We start from the raw sequence: 19749 nt of genomic DNA on the forward strand, positions 1-19749 counted from the left end.
TAAGTTAGTTACTGTAAAAGTAAAATTTCTATTTTTTGTCGAACTACAATAATATATATTTCTGGGAAATCATGGTATGACTTAATTTCATATTGGAAACGAATGAGGACACTAGGCTAGCTAGATATGACTAAAATGACATAGTAGAACTAGAAGAACATTCAACTATTGAAATTAATCTAGCTATATAATTTTTTTTAACCAGGTTTCTCAGAGTCCCAATCCCTGCACTGAATAATTTCAGGTGAGGAGTGTTTCTCTTTCTAGATCTGTCCCTTTTGTTTTGATGGTGATTTCCCCCTGCTATCATGCATTATGCTTCTTTGGTGTTTCCATGTTTGCTTGGCTAATAAGAGGATGTGGACACAAAGAGAATAGATCACCCTGTGAGTACATTAAAGATGAGGTCATGGTGACAGTCCAGTGTGTGATGTGGGAGCCTCCTGTGAAGCTGGCCTTTCAAATTACTGCTTTTGTTGCCACAGCTGCGCTGTATTAGTAGATCACTTGGCCTTTTAAGCACTACTTCATACAGAGTGCAGCTTTGTCACCAGCTCTGACACACACACATACAATAAACATACAATACACACCCATTTGGCGCACACTACTGGAAAAGGCCTCACACACACTGGCAGCCATTGATTGCTAATTATATGCATATGTACGGGCATGTACTGTACGTAGTACGGCACAGACTCCCCAAGCACAAGCAGGTTCCACTTTGGATTCAAATAGTTCACATTCACCTGGCCGCTAAACAGCAGAGCAGAGCTCACCTAGTTCTCATAGCTTTGTTCTCCAAGATTTGGGGATCAATGATTTATGCAACTCCCCCAAATAGATGCAATGATACAGTGTCTTGCAAAAGTATTAAGCCCCCTTGGTGTTTTTCCAATTTTTTTGCATTACAACCTGTAATTTAAATGGATTTTTATTTGGATTTCATATAATGGACATACACAAAATAGTCCAAATTGGTGAAGTGAAATGAAAAAAATTACTTGCTTCAAAGAATTCTAAAAAATAAATAACGGAAAAGTGGTGCGTGCATATGTATTCACCCCCTTTGCTATGAAGCCCCTAAATAGGACCTGGTGCAACCAATTACCTTCAAAAGTCAAATAATTAGTTAAATAAAGTCCACCTGTGTGCAATCTAAGTGTCACATGATCTGTTACATGATCTCAGTATATATACACCTGTTCTGAAAGGCCCCAGAGTCTGCAACACCACTAAGCAAGGGGCACCACCAAGCAAGCGGCACCATGAAGACCAAGGAGCTCTCCAAACAGCTCAGGGACAAAGTTGTGGAGAAGTACAGATCAGGGTTCGGTTATAAAACAATATCTGAAACTTTGAACATCCCACGGAGCACCATTAAATCCATTATTAAAAATTGGAAAGGATATGGCACCACAACAAACCTACCAAGAGAGGGCTGCCCACCAAAACTCACGGACCAGGCAAGGAGGGCATTAATCAGAGAGGCAACAAAGAGACCAAAGATAACCCTGAAGGAGCTGCAAAGCTCCACAGCGGAGATTGGAGTATCTGTCCATAGGACCACTTTAAGCCGTACACTCCACAGAGCTGGGCTTTACAGAAGAGTGGCCAGAAAAAAGCCATTGCTTACAGAAAAAAATAAGCAAACACGTTTGGTGTTCGCCAAAAGTCATGTGGGAGACTCCACAAACATATGGAAGAAGGTACTCTGGTCCGATGAGACTAAAATTGAGCTTTTTGGCAATCAAGGAAAACACTATGTCTGGCGTAAACCCAACACCTCTCATCACCCCGGAAACACCATCCCCACAGTGAAGCATGGTGGTGGCAGCATCATGCTGTGGGGATGTTTTTCATCAGCAGGGACTGGGAAACTGGTCAGAATTGAAGGAATGATGGATGGTGCTAAATAAAGGGAAATTCTGGAGGGAAATCAGTTTCAGTCTTCCAGAGATTTGAGACTGGGACGGAGGTTCACCTTCCAGCAGGACAATGACCCTAAGCATACTGCTAAAGCAACACTCGAGTGGTTTAAGGGGAAACATTTAAATGTCTTGGAATGGCCTAGTCAAAGCCCAGACCTCAATCCAATTGAGAATCTGTGGTATGACTTAGAAATTGTTGTATACCAGCGGAACCCATCCAACTTGAAGGAGCTGGAGCAGTTTTGCCTTGAAGAATGGGCAAAAATCCCAGTGGCTAGATGTGCCAAGCTTATAGAGACATACCCCAAGAGACTTGCAGCTGTAATTGCTGCAAAAGGTGGCTCTACAAAGTATTGACTTTGGTGGGGTGAATAGTTATGGACGCTCAAGTTTCCTGTTTTTTTGTCTTACATCTTGTTTGTTTCACCCCAAAAAATATTTTGCATCTTCAAAGTGGTAGGCATGTAGTGTAATTCAAATGATACAAACCCCCCCAAAATCCATTTGAATTCCAGGTTGTAAGGCAACAAAATAGGAAAAATGCCAAGGGGGGTGAATACTTTCGCAAGCCACTGTAAGCTTGCTACAAATAGTTGCTCCAAAGATAAGCAGTCTACAATGTTCCCAAAATTAGGTTTTCTGTATACTCATTGTGGCTACAATATGGGATTGTGGAGTGAAATATAAAACTGCTGAAATAACCGCCATCTTGGCGTGGCTGTAAGATTCTGGCCTCACCCTGATGTGATAACCAGCGCTGTTTGGTTACAGTTCTGCTCCGTGGTGTGGATGGATGGCCTCCGGCCGGTCCCTGAATTTAGGTTGTCAACAAAGAGAGCTCACAAACACACTTTCCGCAGGTCATCATGTAGGCTAGGCCCTAACTGCAAATGTTCCATTGGATCTATCACTGTTAAAGAGGGCTCAGAAGTACCCCAAGTTATGTTACTCACTGTAATCAAAAGTGATCTAAAGTCAAGCTGCCAAACTCATTTCTATCCCGACATAACTTGCGTAAATTCTGCATACACCAGGAGGCATCTGTTCAAGCCTCAATCCCTAATGAAAGGGAAGGATTGGCGCTATATAATTCCATCTAATTACATGAGATTTGTGTGCACCAGAAGAAGTAGCCTAATGTGTGTTAGAGGTTTTTACTGATCACAGTAAAGTCTTTCTCATGTCTGCTCTGCTGCCCGCCGGGGTTCTAGTGGTGAGGGGTTAAATTGAGGATGGTGGTTTTCTGTTTTCTGGAGTGAATTCAATGCCCTGCTGCTCTCTGTGACCTCTGATCTTCATGTAACCACTGAGTCTTTCAATTTAGCTTCAAAGTGAGATGATGCATTGGTTTTATTAAGCTGTATCCACAACCCAACGAGCAGATCAACAAAGAGGAGGTTTATGGTGGACCATCCCCAACCAGGTTGAAAGTAGATTACTCCTGGATTAGGAAAGTGATGATTGACTCACAAGTCTTTCAATAATCTTTATGAATATCATTTGGTTACAAGTTGTTGTGATACTATTTTTGCTAATCTACTATCAGAATATTCCTCTCTATTATCCACCGATAAATGACCGATTTACAATTCATCAATTAATATGCACCTGCATTATACATTTGAATACCGGTTACTGTCTGTCCTTTACATTTGTAATGATTATGCTCTTGATGCTTAGTAGTAGCTTAAATTGGTGTTTGGGAAAACCTGTTTACTACTCTCTTTACTACTAAAACGTGTGCGTAGGTAAAGAGGGGGCCTACTTGACCGCATGTGGGAACGAGGTGGCGGTTGGTCTTGCTCTGGTGCTGTACCTTACCTACTAGACTTGCTTATCACTGTACTTCCAATGGAATTTCCACACAGGTCTTCGCTGTACAGGACTTGTTTCAAGTCTGCAGCCAGGCTACTTTCCCTACTTCTCACTAAATAATAACAAGTTCAATCGATCTACTAGTAGGTTTAATTATCTTTGCTGTGGTGGATACATGTTCTCTTACGATTTGCATACAGTATTAAATGTATCTGTTGTGATTGGTGAAAATCCTTCCCTGCTTCTCTGCTTGCCTAGGCTAGCTGTATCCTCACACGCACCCTTCGGTAGATCCTAGCACACCTCCGAGCACTCATGGTTGAGTCATTGATTGACAGCTTGCATGTGGTGTGGCTGCCACTGAACCAATCCATCCATCGCCTATTCACTCCTCTCTTACACCCCCTACCTGCGCTGCTTGTGCATGCTGTTTAGTGGGTGTTGCCATGGCATCGTGTGGTCAGAATGAGGCTTTACACACAGCAACTTGTGTTCTCTTCCCAGAGGGCTGCTGAGGAGAGCCGTGCTGGCGCTGCCAAGCCAAGCTCAAACTGTAGCCTCACGGACTGACGGACAACACTGTCTGAGGATCTCTCTCTGTCATTCCTGGGGCTATGTGTCGGCTTTAGAGCAGTCGAAGGTCAATCAGTCAAAGGCGAGCACAATTTTACTGTAAAGGTGAATTTTAGGATTTTGTTCTCAAGACTATTTCTCCTGGACCATCAGATGTTTTTCACTTTTTGTTTTTCATCGTCACAATTTTTCAGATTTAAACTGGGATCGTCCCACTTATAAATCTTCAATGGATTCCATTGGCTCTTTGGTTAGCATTCGAGATGAGGACCAGTCCTATCATGTCCGCTACAGGTAGGCATGAACCTACTCATACCCCCATGCACTATACTGTCACTGTCTCAATCTTTGGTCAACATATTTCGTTTCATGTACAACCTAGAACGGGTGCTTTAAACTTTCCTTCATACTAGTGAAAAAAGGTGTTTCAACAGATGGAACAAGAATTTAACAGAACTGATGTGTAGGATTTTACACATGTACACAGTAGACAAAGTAGCCTAGATCTCATACTGGTGTCTCCATAAGTCTGTCGCATGGGATGAGATCAGCTTTTCCATGTAGCTTTCAGGTGTGAATTTGTAAGCTAGATTTCCCACTTCCATTTAACAGAAGTTGTTAAATGGGATGGGTGGTAGTGGGTATGGCCAATGGAACGGTTTTTAGAGGCTCTCTTGGCCGCAGAATATTTTTTTCCTGCAATTCTACACATTTTCCCATGAGGCTCTGAGAATTTTCAATTTTAAAGCTAATACTTTATAGCTGGCTTTAGTCGTTTTTAAGTTTACACTCAAAATGTTTAACCATCCCCAAAATTATTACATCACAACTATGAAATAATACATATGGAATCATGTAGTAACCAAAAAAATTTTTTTAAACAAATCAAAATATATTTTATATTTTATATTCTACAAATAGCCACCCTTTGCCTTGATGACAGCTTTGCACACTCTTGGCATTCTCTCAACCAGCTTCATGAGGTAGTCACTTGGAATGCATTTCAATTAACAGGTGTGCCTTCTTAAAAGTTAATTTGTGGAATTTCTTTCCTTCTTAATGCGTTTGAGCCAGTCAGTTGTGTTGTGACAAGGTAGGGGGGGTATACAGAAGATAGCCCTATTTGGTAAAAGACCAAGTCCATATTATGGCAAGAACAGCTCAAATAAGCAAAGAGAAACGACAGTCTATCATTACTTTAAGACATGAAGGTCAGTCAATACAGAACATTTCATGAACTTTGAAAGTTTCTTCAGCTGCAGTCGCAAAAACCATCAAGTGTTATGATGAAACTGGCTCTCATGAGGACTGCGACAGGAATGGAAGACCCAGAGTTAACTCTGCTGCAGAGGATATGTTCATCAGAGTTACCAGCCTCAGAAATTGCATACCAAATAAATGCTTCACAGAGTTCAAGTCACAGACACATCTCAACATCAACTGTTCAGAGGGGCCTGTGTGAATCATGCCTTCATGGTCGAATTGCTGCAAATAAACCACTACTAAAGGACACCAATAATAAGAAGAGACCTGCTTGGGCCAAGAAACACAAGCAATGGACATTATGTCCAAATTTGAGATTTTTGGTGTGGGTGAACGGATGATCTCCGCATGTGTATTTCCCACCGTAAAGCATGGAGGAGGTGTTATGGTGTGGGGGTGTTTTGCTGGTGACACTGTCTGTGATTTATTTAGAATTCAAGGCACACTTAACCAGCATGGCTACCACAGCATTCTACAGCGATACGCCATCCCATCTGGTTTGGGCTTAGTGGGGCTATCATTTGTTTTTCAACAGGACAATGACCCAACACACCTCCAGGCAGTGTAAGGGCCATTTTACCAAGAAGGAGAGTGATGGAGTGCTGCATCAGATGACCTGGCCTCCACAATCCCCCTCAACCCAATTGAGATGGTTTGGGAAGAGTCGGACCGCAGAGTGAAGGAAAAGCAGCCAACAAGTGATCAATATATGTGGGAACTCCTTCAAGACTGTTGGAAAGCATTCCAGGTGAAGCTGGTTGAGAGAATGCCAAGAGTGTGCAAAGCTGTCATCAAGGCAAAGGGAGCCTACTTTGAAGAATCCAAAATCCAAAATATATTTTGATTTGTTTAACACTTTTTTGGTTACTACATGATTCCATATATGTGTTATTTCATAGTTTTGATGTCTTCACTACTTTTCTACAATGTAGAAAATAGCAAAAATAAAGAAAAACCCTTGAATGAGTAGGTGTGTCCAAACTTTTGACTGGTAATGTAACTGTTGATTGTTTTGCTGAATATCAATGTTCTAACCCTTTTTATCTATACTGAACAAAAATATAAACGTAACATGCAACAATTTCAAAGATTTTACTGAGTTACAGTTCATAGATGGAAATCAGTCAATTGAAATAAATAAATTAGGCCCTAATATATGGATTTCACATAACTGGGCAGGGGCGCAGCCATGGGTGGGACTGTGAGTGCGTAGGCCCATCCACTGGGCTTTATTAAGGACAGAAATACTCCTCAGCACCCCCCCTCCCCCTCCTCAGACGATCCCGCAGGTGAAGAAGCCGGCTGTGGAGGTCCTGGGCTGGCGTGGTTACACGTGGTCTGCGGTTGTGAGACCGGTTGGGATGTACTGCCAAATTCTCTAAAACGACGTTGGAGGTGGCTTATGGTTGAGAAATGAACATCCACTTTTCTGGCAACAGCTCTGTTGGGCATCCCTGCAGTCAGCATGCCAATTGCACGCTCCCTCAACTTGAGACATCTGTGGCATTGTGTTGTGTGACAAAACTGCACGTTTTAGAGTGGCCTTTTATTGTCCCCAGCACAAGGTGCACCTGTGTAATGATCATGCTGTTTAATCAGCTTCTTGATATGCCACACCTGTCAGGTGGATGGATTATCTTGGCAAAGAAGAAATTCTCACAGAGATTAAACAAATTTGTAGACAACATTTGAGAGAAATAAGCTTTTTGTGCGTATGGAACATTTCTGGGATCTTTTATTTTAGCTCATGAAAAATGTGACCAACACTTTACATGTTGCATTTATATTTTTGTTCAGTGTATATAAAGTTTCATAATGCATAACATGATTTTAGTAGGCTATGTCTAATGCCAATATTATTTGAGAGCTTTCTGTGCATTTTTGCTGTAGGACACAAAAAGATGTAAAAGAGGGCGTAACAATCAAAGCCAGGCTGCATGAATATGACTGTTAACACACCCGTCCCTGTAAATACTCCCCTGTGGATACTCCTCTTTGACCCTATCTGGGGTTAAAGTGACCAGGGGTAGGCTATGTTCAGGGTGAAACATCCAGAACGTTTCAGATAGAAATGTAATCGTCTACAGCTTGCACAATCCCAATTCTACACAGCAGACAATTATGTCTGAAGACAATACATTTCTGTCTGAATGTTCTGTAAACATTGAAGCCCACTGAATAGCCTAGTCCTCAGAAGAGCAGTCAGAGAGATCTGTGTATTGTACTGTAGAGACCACGGCGATAGGAAGTCAGCCCTACCATAACAAACAAACCCTAATAAACCAAGGCTATATTTCTCAGGAGGTGGAAGGAAGTAGCCAAACAAACTCCACATTCACAGTCAGATGGAGTGAGAGGGATGCTAGTCCTGGGTTTGCAGACGGGGCAAAACATAGTAGAAGATGTTCCGTTTTTCTTCAGCTTCTATAACTTGAACACTTAGGTTAATGTGTGGTTTTGGTTTCTAGTTTATTTAAACTGTGGCCACTTTGGAATGTTAAGACTAAATAAACTTGTAGTTATTTGAGTGTTAGTGGAAGGGGCAAGAGGTTGTTTTGGACCAGAATTTTTTTTCCTGTCTGTGCCTACTGAGCATCTTGGATCAACAAGAGGAGACCTCTCTAACCTATCTTCTACCTAAACCGCTTCTGCTGCCCCCTGTAGGATGGAGGCGTCCTGCCTGGAGCTGGCCCTGGAGGGGGAGCGGCTCTGTAAGGTGGGCGACTACCACGCCGGGGTGTCCTTCTTCGAGGCAGCCATCCAGGTTGGCACAGAGGACCTGCAGGTGTTGAGTGCCATCTACAGCCAGCTGGGCAACACATACTTCCATCTGCACGACTACGCCAAGGCGTTGGAGTTCCACCACCACGACCTCACCTTGACCAGGTAGGAAGGAACACACCTATGACCAGGGCTCATATTCATAATGTTTCTCCGAGTAGTACCATTGTCCCCTCTTATCAGCATGACCTCACCACACAACTAAGCTGTCTGTAGTGTTTTCCCTATGCGCCGGCCTTCATTCATATATTTATAAATACGCCCCCGATTTTTGCGAAACGCTTAGATAAACATCTTAGTATATATTTTTTTACGTCAACTAGCCGCTGTTATGGTTATGTATCAATGTTTGATTGCTACTTCCTCTCTTTTTATATTTGTCCCACTAAAATATATTTTGACCACTTGGAAAAATGAACGGCTACTTTTAACTTAAAAGTTTCAATTTGATAGTCAGAAAAGTCAGTCTAGCCCTCTTCCGCTAGAATGAACGATATGAATCTTCTAGCGATCTATCGATAGGACAGGCGCATGTCAGTCATACAGCGAGCGATGACAGAAAAACACTGCTGGTTTGACAGTATGCTGTCTGTCCCACCTGCCGTACCTGTGGGATTTGTGTGCGCTGTTGTTGGTTGCAGTCAAATGTCTTTACACGGAGGGAGAGCGCATGATGCTCCTTCAGTCGTCTCTATGAGTGAATCTGCACATCCCATGTAATGTAAGTGGTAACGATGAGTCAAAATCCACTTAGCCTTTTTATTGTTTTCTGGCACATTCATTTATTTTCTTTTTGCGTGTTTCCTATAGCCAGCCACAGAGCCAAGGCGCATAGGCTATTTACTGTGCTTTGATTGACAATATAACAGCATGTGTTGATTAGTTATAGAAGGTGTCAAATGAACTGAATAAAGTCGATTTCCTATATCCCTTTGCCATTTATAAACCGTACACCGTAGTTAGAAGTCCATGGTATCGCACCGGGACAAGTAAACCAAAGATCTCGTTTGTATTTTCCTAGGATATGAAGCCCATTTCGGGACTTAACCGACAGTGACGTTTCAGTGAGTGACTCGTCGGTGTAGCCAACCGAATCGCATTGGTGAGAGCTGTTCATTTGGCTCCCTAATTTGCATATTGGTAGGCTTTTTGCCGATTATCTGCAGATAAATTATGAAAATATACGATGAAGATGGTGAATCCTCACTGCAGGAACAATAGGTAGTTGAGAGAGAGACTCATTCTGGTCCAAATATGATAATGATCATTTTAAATACATTTCTGTCAAATCAGAAATATATAATACTTAAGACTGATATAACCCTTTTAATTTTTTCAATTTAACCTTTTTATTTGTTGTTCAAGATCATGTGGGCTATTTACTTCATTTTTCTGTTGTAATAAAAAATAAACATAATTTGAAGAACAAACATCATTGTGCCAATTCATATCTTGCAGTAAAACTGTAAATTAGACTTTAATTTCGAAGGCAGGTTTAATGTTAAAAAAAGGTTTAATGTTCTCCACTTAAAGTATTCAATAATTTCACTCAGTGTTTCGGATGGAATCAAGACACTAGAACGTACCAGAGGCCACCAAAATAGAGCTTGTTCTGCAAATTACCGTCTCGACCCGGGGAGGCCTGGCTGGCTACTCTATGTACTTTGGGAAAACACTTTGTCTGGACGGAAGCATTTTGCAGTTTTAAGTTAGGTGAACATTCAATCCCATTTAATTATGTTTTATGGTCCCATTCTCAGGACCATCGGGGACCAGCTGGGAGAGGCTAAATCCAGCGGTAACCTAGGCAACACATTGAAGGTGTTGGGTAGGTTTGATGAGGCTGTGGTCTGCTGTCAGAGGCACATCGACATTGCCATGGACCTGCACGACAAGGTGAGATTGATTAATTCATTATGGTTATTGGGCCTCCTGCAACTCATTTGCTGTTTATTCTGGTGTTTAAATGCTTTTTTCAATGTTTCGGAGTTGACATTTTCCCTGTTTTTTTGTCTCTGTTAGGTGGGGCAGGCGAGGGCACTGTATAACATTGGGAACGTGTATCATGCAAAAGGCAAGAGCATCTGCTGGAGCGGGGCGGAGCCAGGAGAGTTCCCCGAGGAGGTCACGACTGCACTTAGGAAAGCAGCGGAATACTATGAGTAAGTTAATGTGTTTGTGTGCAAGCATTTCGTTCATGTGTGTTTGGTACGTGTCGCACCTTGTAAGTCAGATACCATAGAGTAGACATAAAAGTACATACTGTAATACTATATATACACTACCAGTCAAAAGTTTGGGCACACCTACTCATTCAAGAGTTTTTCTTTATTTGTACTACTTTTTACATTGTAAAACAATAGTGAAGACATCAAAACTATGAAATAACACATGGAATCATGTAGTACATTTTTTTTTTTTCAACAAATCAAAATATATTTTATATTTGAGAATCTTCAAATAGCCACCCTTTGCCTTGATGACAGCTTTGCACACTCTTGGCATTCTCTCAACCAGCTTTATCTGGAATGCTTTTCCAACAGTCTTGAAGGAGTTCTCACATATGCTGAGCAGTTGTTGGCGGATTTTCCTTCACTCTGCAGTCCGACTCATCCCAAACCATCTCAATCGGGTTGAGGTCGGGGGATTGTGGAGGCCAGGTCATCTGATGCAGCACTCCATCACTCTCCTTCTTGGTAAAATAGCCCTTATACAGCCTGGAGATGTGTTGGGTCATTGTCCTGTTGAAAAACAAATGATAGTCCCAATAAGCCCAAACCAGATGGGATGGCGTATCGCTGTAGAATGCTGTGGTAGCCATGCTGGTTAAGTGTGCCTTGAATTCTAAATAAATCACAGACCGTGTCACCAGCAAATCACCCCCACACCATAACACCTCCTCCTCCATGCTTTACGGTGGGAAATACACATGCGGAGATCATCCGTTCACCCACACCGCGTCTCACAAAGAGATGGCGGTTGGAACCAAAAATCTCCAATTTGGACTCCAGACCAAAGGACACATTTCCACCAGTCTAATGTCCATTGCTCGTGTTTCTTGGCCCAAGCAGGTCACTTCTTCTTATTGGTGTCCTTTAGTAGTTTGTAGTTGGTTTCTTTACAGCAATTCGACCATGAAGGCCTGATTCACACAGTCCCCTCTGAACAGTTGATGTTGAGATGTGTCTGTTACTTGAACTCTGTGAAGCATTTATTTGGGCTGCAATATCTGAGGCTGGTAACTCTAATGAACTTATCCTCTGCAGCAGAGTTAACTCTGGGTCTTCCATTCCTGTCGCGGTCCTCATGAGAGCCAGTTTCATCATAGCGCTTGATGGTTTTTGCGACTGCACTTTAAGAAACTTTCAAAGTTCTTAAAATGTTCTGTATTGACTGACCTTCATGTCTTAAAGTAATGATGGACTGTCATTTCTCTTTGCTTATCTGAGCTGTTCTTGCCATAATATGGACTTGGTCTTTTACCAAATAGGGCTATCTTCTGTATACCCCCCCTACCTTGTCACAACACAACTGACTGGCTCAAACGCATTAAGAAGGAAAGAAATTCCACAAATTAACTTTTAAGAAGGCACACCTGTTAATTGAAATGCATTCCAGGTGACTACATCATGAAGCTGGTTGAGAGAATGCCAAGAGTGTGCAAAGCTGTCATCATGGGAAATGGTGGCTATTTGAAGAATCTCAAATATAAAATATATTTTGATTTGTTTAACACTTTTTTGGTTACTACATGATTCCATATACAGTGGGGAGAACAAGTATTTGATACACTGCCGATTTTGCAGGTTTTCCTACTTACAAAGCATGTAGAGGTCTGTCATTTTTATCATAGGTACACTTCAACTGTGAGAGACGGAATCTAAAACAAAAATCCAGAAAATCACATTGTATGATTTTTAAGTAATTAATTTGCATTTTATTGCATGACATAAGTATTTGATACATCAGAAAAGCAGAACTTAATATTTGGTACAGAAACATTTGTTTGCAATTACAGAGATCATACGTTTCCTGTAGGTCTTGACCAGGTTTGCACACACTGCAGCAGGGATTTTGGCCCACTCCTCCACACAGACCTTCTCCAGATCCTTCAGGTTTCGGGGCTGTCGCTGGGCAATACAGACTTTCAGCTCCCTCCAAAGATTTTCTATTGGGTTCAGGTCTGGAGACTGGCTAGCCCACTCCAGGACCTTGAGATGCTTCTTACGGAGCCACTCCTTAGTTGCCCTGGCTGTGTGTTTCGGGTCGTTGTCATGCTGGAAGACCCAGCCATGACCCATCTTCAATGCTCTTACTGAGGGAAGGAGGTTGTTGGCCAAGATCTCGCGATACATGGCCCCATCCATCCTCCCCTCAATATGGTGCAGTCGTCCTGTCCCCTTTGCAGAAAAGCATCCCCAAAGAATGATGTTTCCACCTCCATGCTTCACGGTTGGGATGGTGTTCTTGGGGTTGTACTCATCCTTCTTCTTCCTCCAAACACGGCGAGTGGAGTTTAGACCAAAAAGCTATTTTTTTGTCTCATCAGACCACATTACCTTCTCCCATTCCTCCTCTGGATCATCCAGATGGTCATTGGCAAACTTCAGATGGGCCTGGACATGCGCTGGCTTGAGCAGGGGGACCTTGCGTGCGCTGCAGGATTTTAATCCATGACGGCATAGTGTGTTACTAATGGTTTTCTTTGAGACTGTGGTCCCAGCTCTCTTCAGGTCATTGACCAGGTCCTGCCGAGTAGTTCTGGGCTGATCCCTCACCTTCCTCATGATCATTGATGCCCCACGAGGTGAGATCTTGCATGGAGCCCCAGACCGAGGGTGATTGACCGTCATCTTGAACTTCTTCCATTTTCTAATAATTGCGCCAACAGTTGTTTCCTTCTTACCAAGCTGCTTGCCTATTGTCCTGTAGCCCATCCCAGCCTTGTGCAGGTCTACAATTTTATCCCTGATGTCCTTACACAGCTCTCTGGTCTTGGCCATTGTGGAGAGGTTGGAGTCTGTTTGATTGAGTGTGTGGACAGGTGTCTTTTATACAGGTAACGAGTTCAAACAGGTGCAGTTAATACAGGTAATGAGTGGAGAACAGGAGGGCTTCTTAAAGAAAAACTAACAGGTCTGTGAGAGCCGGAATTCTTACTGGTTGGTAGGTGATCAAATACTTATGTCATGCAATAAAATGCAAATTAATTACTTAAAAATCATACAATGTGATTTTCTGGATTTTTGTTTTATATTCCGTCTCTCACAGTTGAAGTGTACCTATGATAAAAATTACAGACCTCTACATGCTTTGTAAGTAGGAAAACCTGCAAAATCGGCAGTGTATCAAATACTTGTTCTCCCCACTGTATGTTATTTCATAGTTTTGATGTCTTCACTAATATTCTACAATGTAGAAAATTGTAAAAATATAGAAAAACCCTTGAATGAGTAGGTGTGTCCAAACCTTTGACTGGTACTGTATATATATATATATATATATATATTTATTTATTTTAATTTTTTTTAAACAAAAAACACTTTTTCAATGTTTTGTCTATATTCAGAGCAAACTTATCCATAGTGAAGGAGCTTGCAGACCGGGCCGCCCAGGGCCGAACATATGGTAACCTTGGCAACACACACTACCTGTTAGGAAACTTCCGGAATGCAGTGGCATCACATGAACAGGTAATGAAAATCTTATCAAAGTTTATAACATGACATTTAGTGCTTGATTCAATAAAAACTGCACTGCTGTAGCATGTAAAACGCACCATTTTTATCCTATGACCAAATGGAATAGCATAGTGGTTTTCGTACTATAGTAGAAATACCAGTTAGACTCACTTCACTGGAAGATTAATATTAGCTTGTACACAAAGAAACTGCATAAACATTGCTGAGGCAAGTTTGATTAAATCCAGCCAGTTAGTCTTTTGTCAGCTAGATTTCCTTTTTCAATGGTTCTCTGTAGTTAATTATAATGTCCTGTACTGCTCATTACAGTCCACAGAAAGACTATAGATAAACACGACATAATGGAAGACTAGAGTCACTGGCTGGCTGTACCGAGACCAAGCTGTTGAAATTTGTATGTTCGTCCATTTGTTTTCCTTTCCCAGCGCCTCCAGATTGCCAAGGAGTTTGGCGACCGCTCAGCAGAGAGAAGGGCCTACTGCAACCTGGGGAACGCGTATATATTCCTGGGGGAATTTGAAGTGGCAGCCGAGCATTACAAGTGAGCCAAACCCCCAGCCCAGCCGTTCTTCTTCTCTTAATGAAGTTCACTGCCTCTGTCTTGGAGTCCATCTGAGAAAACAACACTTCTTTCTGTCTGGACTCTGGAGGGTTTAACACAGTTAAGAGGCTGTAGGGATTTTCAGGAGAGAGATGGCAGGCGCTATGCCTCAAAGGACTATAATGTCAAGAGGGCTAGCAAACTGATTTAGTGTGTGTGTGTGCATTCATAAACTAAACTTAATTTCAGGACCAGAGTAGCCTTTGTGTGTCACTATGAATGAGAGCCAGTGATCTAATGTGGTTGTAATGTGGTTGTCAGGAGGACTCTGCAGCTGGCCAGACAGCTGAAGGACCGGGCTGTGGAGGCTCAGGCCTGTTACAGTCTGGGCAACACCTACACACTCCTCCAGGACTACGAGAGGGCCATAGACTACCACCTCAAACACCTGATCATAGCACAGGACCTCAACGACAGGATTGGTGAGGGCCGGGCTTGCTGGAGTTTAGGGAACGCTCACACCGCCCTGGGGAACCATGACCAGGCCATGCACTTTGCTGAGAAACACCTGGAGATCTCCAAAGAGGTACCACATCCCCTATCCCCTATAGATATACAGTTCAGTACACAGCCTTCAAGAGCCTGTCCATTATAAAGAGGAGTTGATCTGTAAATGCAGCATGGTCAATCCCAGTTTTGTGTGCATGTTCCAGACTGGTGACCGGAGCGGGGAGCTGACGGCCCGTATGAACGTGTCAGACCTGCAGATGGTGCTGGGGCTGAGCTACAGCACCAACAACTCCACCCTGTCTGAGAACCCCATCAAGGACATAGACTACAACCTGCACGGAGCCAGGCCCAGGATGGGACGGAGACACAGCATGGAAAACCTGGAGCTCATGAAACTCACCCCAGACAAGATCAATGTAAATGACTGGGTTTAACGGTGCAATCTGGAACTTTCTCTTCCCTAGGCCTAGTGGCAATTCAAAGTGCACTATTGACCTGAAATTAGTGAGATTAATTACACATTGCACCTTTAAAATGTATTGTTTTGTCTTTAAAACATAACCAAAGATTGGTTTGACGTGTGTGTGTCCTCTCCCTCTTGTCTCCAGGCTCAGAAGTGGATCAGTAACATCCTGACCAAGCAGTCTAAACCCACCCTGGCTAAGAGCTCCTCCAAGCTGTTCTTCGTCAGCCGTCTGCGGGGGAAGAAGCACAGGGCTGGGGGCTCCAGTAAAGTCCTGCAGGACACCAGTAACACCCGCCAGACCCATGCACAGGGACCACAGAAGGTTAGAGGGAAACCTGCATTTCAGATATCCACCTAGCGTGTGCTTTTGTATGTGTTTTGTGTGTCTGTGTATGCATGAGAGGGAGAGCGTGAGATTGACGTGACCTCTTGTACTTATTTCATTGTGGATTGGAATAAAGTATTCAAATCAGTGGTGGTTGGTGCCGTTTAAGATCAGGGAGGACAATGTTTTTTTTTATGGGCCTTATTTCTATTACATCATATTGGACTACTGTCATTCGTATTCCATTCACCCAGCTCAGTGTAACAGCAATGGGTTTAGGCTACTACATGATACTCTAATTGGCCCTATACCCATCATGACGTTGCTACAACCTAGCCTACAAATGAAAGTTTATAACGTAGGTGCACAAGTCAAGAGACAAATTGGAGGAATCAAGGTGACAGACAGTGACACATTCAATATAGCCTTGCACACTCTTGCCTACATCTAGCAGATCTCGGGTGTAATCATTAGTCCAAAAACAAGTTTCTATTGGAAAAATTGAGGTCTCTCCCTGTTTCGTTCCGTTTTCTTCTGTTTAGGAAACATTTTGCAACAGAATTTGCGGAATGAATACACCCCTGATCACCTGCACACACAGTTATTTTTCATAGCAGCCACATACAGCATCATCACTTTGCTTATTGTATGATTCCTTCTCGCATCTACGCGCTCTCCTCCTCTCACCTTTTCCCTTCGATTGTGGACTTCAGTGCACAAAAAAAAAATCTGTGACACAGGAGGTTGGTCTCACCTTTATTGGGGAGGACGGGCTCGTGGTAATGGCTGGAGTGGAATGGTATCAAATACATCAGACCCATGGTTTGCATGTGTTTGATGCCAAATCTATTACTCTGTTCCAGCCATTATTATGAGCCATCCTCCCCTCAGCAGCCTCCACAGGTCTGTGACCAGGTGCAATAACCTCTCCAAGCCAAACCTTCATACCATAACTGCTAACCGCTACACAGCCTACATCGTTGTCACCATATTAATGTTATAGTCAACAAACTAGAACTAACACTTTAGTAAACCCACAATCCAATCCATGTGTACAGTCACGCAGTACAGTGTAAAGCAAGCAGTTTAGTAGTTACACTGGGGCCCTGGTGGCAATAAATTAATCAAATCAAAAGCTTACATTGACTTGGAAGAGTTGCTGTGTTGGATAGCCTTAGCCAGCTAGCTAACATAAATAGCATTTCTCTCTGTTTAAGTCAGGTTGTTGAGGTGGCTAAATTAGCTCCATTAGCTAAGTAAGTGAAAGGTAAACTAAGAAAAAAAATAATACAATGAAATATAGCTAGCTCTGCTGCTTCTCCTTAATTTTTGAAGAAATTAATTTGTTAAAAACCGTTCAGCTATTGTCTTTCTCTCTTTAATTCAACTACTCACCACATTTAATGCACTGCAGTGCTAGCTAGCTGTAGCTTATACTTTCAGTACTAGATTAATTCTCTGATCCTTTGATTGAATGGACAACATGTCAGTTCATACTGCAAGAGCTCTGATAGGTTGGAGGACAACCTACACAGTCATAATTACTGTGTAAGTGTATGGAAGGGGGTGAGAACCATGAGCCTCCTAGGTTTTGTATTGAAGTCAATGTAGCCAGAGGACGGAAAATAGCTGTCCTCAGGCTACACCATGGTGTTATCCTAGAGGGTGCTGTTGAGGCTACTGTAGACCTTCATTGCAAAACAGTGTGTTTAATCAGTTATTTGGTGGCGTGAATATATTTAGTATAGTTTATCTAAAAAAATTAATTGTTTCATGTTTCCCTATTTACATTTTTATGAAATTCACTGAGTAGGATGGTCCTCCCCTTCCTCCTCTGAGGAGCCTCCACTGATTCAAATATGTCTCTCTCTCTCACTCACTCAGAGGGCCAGTCCAGACATGCTCGGGGACGAGGGCTTCTTTGACCTGCTGAGTCGTTTCCAGAGTAACCGGATGGACGACCAGCGCTGTTCCATACTGTCAGTCAGTACCAGCTCTGACTCTCCACCCAGAGCCATGAGGAAATGTGAGTACACACACCAACATTTCTCTGTGACCTCCATGATCTCTCGCTCTGACCTCTCTCCCTCTCCTCCAGCAATGTCAGAGGCGGCCGCAGAAGCAGGCCTGGGCTCTGGGTCTGGTGCCCAGGGTTGCCGGTTGGAGGAAGGTGGAGGTGCTAGGGGTAGTTTGCCCGGCCTTCGGCTCAACCAGCACAGCAGCCAGGCTGTCCTCAGCCACCTGATGGCTAACGCAGACAACACTGAGCCTGACGACGACTTCTTTGACATGCTCGTCAAATGCCAGGTGTGAGGAGTAAATAGACTCAACTTTTCACTAGGGTGGTGTTCAGTAGGGCACAACGTAGCAAAAAGTTGTGCTAGATCTCAGTGCTTTATATTGAAAGGGGGTAAAAATCTTCCTTTTCATATTGGTAACTGTTCCACTTTTTACCTCCTATTCCCTCCTCCCTCAGGGTTCCCGTCTGGATGACCAGCGCTGCGCCCCTCCCCCGGCCCGTGGCCCCACCGTCCCAGACGAGGACTTCTTCAGCCTCATCATGAGGTCCCAGGCCAAACGCATGGATGAGCAGCGGGTCACCCTGCCCTCCGCAGCAGGCTCTGCAGCACGCCCCTGCTCCAACTGAGCCTTGCCCAGGGAGAGGACCCCAACAGCGGGGTGAAAACCCAGGAGACGGGGCTTCTGGAGGAAAACAGTGTGGAAGTTTCGTCCGCTTGTGGAGATGAAGACATTGATACTGTACTCAACAGTGGATGGGGCTATTTTACATATACTATACATGGTTGTTGGTGGGATTCAGAAGCCCAATTTCCCAGTTGAAAGCACTGCCAGCATGAATGTAGTAGCCTATAGGGAACAATGCAACATTCAAAAATTCTAAAGGAACCCACTGATGGTTCTAGACTATGGAACCAGCTGTCTCCATTTTTCCTAATGACTAAGATTCTACCTTGTACTCTTCTTTCTGGAACTGTACTAGACATGTAAAACTGCACAAACGAACATGAACTAACATATCAGACGAGTAGGTTCAGGGCACTACTGTTTTTAATAATTGTAAATTTTTGTATAATTATGTACTCTATAGAATATATCTTTAGATACATGCGTCATGACTGCAGTTTTGTTTGTATTTATTGTACCTTTTTTTTCAGAATGATTTTGTTTTATTTAGCTCTTGCATACTGCCGTTTCACTTCCCCTTGTGGCTTGATGTGGTTGGTTTGATTTTACACCAGATTTTTCTGATGTAGACTAGACTTAAAGACGGGTACAGCACTATATTTCATGTGTTTTTGAATTGTCTATATGTGTATATTAGAAGTTGTGGTTATGAATGGAGGGTGGGTGGGGATACCTCATTTAGGTAAACAAAAAAAAGCTCTTTCAGCCTAAACCATCTTTGATAAAAGAATGAATTCACCAATAAGTGTGTACAGTCCCTGATGCTCTTTTGTACTTCCTATATTTTTTATGAGATCAGAGGAATAAAGCCTCATTTATTTAGTATATAAATCATTATTCAAAAACTCTTGTAGTGTGTTTTCTTATTCCACTGTTCTCATCTGCAAAACAGCATGAAGCAAGAGTGCTTTCTTTATATTCAGTACAGCTTGACACATGGAGATGGCACACCAAATCAAAGCATAGAAGGATCGGCTACTGGAATTAAATGAAGAATGACTGCCCAAAGTAGAGTTCGATGGTGAGGTGTTGTTGATGGCCTATGCTCCTCATGGAGTGATGGGCTTAAGTATGATACAAAATACCTTATTAGTCCTTATGAGATGCTGTTTATCGAACTCCAGGCTTTGCTATGG

At 42.7% G+C, this 19749-nt stretch overlaps 1 protein-coding gene across 5 annotated transcripts in view; it reads left to right on the forward strand.

The window, feature by feature from the left end:
* Positions 1–19452, forward strand: part of LOC121581225 (G-protein-signaling modulator 2) — a 24376-nt gene extending 4924 nt beyond the window's left edge. For 2 of the 5 annotated variants that reach the window (XM_041896701.2, XM_041896698.2), the window contains exons 2-14: positions 206–244; positions 4251–4613; positions 8247–8468; positions 10124–10259; positions 10386–10525; positions 13933–14056; positions 14491–14606; positions 14928–15192; positions 15320–15532; positions 15725–15904; positions 17792–17933; positions 18006–18214; positions 18384–19452. In XM_041896701.2, the coding sequence (XP_041752635.2) occupies positions 4549–4613; positions 8247–8468; positions 10124–10259; positions 10386–10525; positions 13933–14056; positions 14491–14606; positions 14928–15192; positions 15320–15532; positions 15725–15904; positions 17792–17933; positions 18006–18214; positions 18384–18554 (1983 nt within the window). In that variant the 5' untranslated portion in view covers positions 206–244; positions 4251–4548 and the 3' untranslated portion in view covers positions 18555–19452. The remainder of the gene's footprint in view (positions 1–205; positions 245–4250; positions 4614–8246; positions 8469–10123; positions 10260–10385; positions 10526–13932; positions 14057–14490; positions 14607–14927; positions 15193–15319; positions 15533–15724; positions 15905–17791; positions 17934–18005; positions 18215–18383) is intronic. The other 3 variants (XM_041896700.2, XM_041896702.2, XM_041896703.2) reach the window with 3 other exon arrangements.
* The last annotated feature ends 297 nt before the right edge of the window (positions 19453–19749 follow it).

Source organism: Coregonus clupeaformis, chromosome 14, assembly GCF_020615455.1.
Source record: "Coregonus clupeaformis isolate EN_2021a chromosome 14, ASM2061545v1, whole genome shotgun sequence".
NCBI lineage: Eukaryota > Metazoa > Chordata > Actinopteri > Salmoniformes > Salmonidae > Coregonus > Coregonus clupeaformis.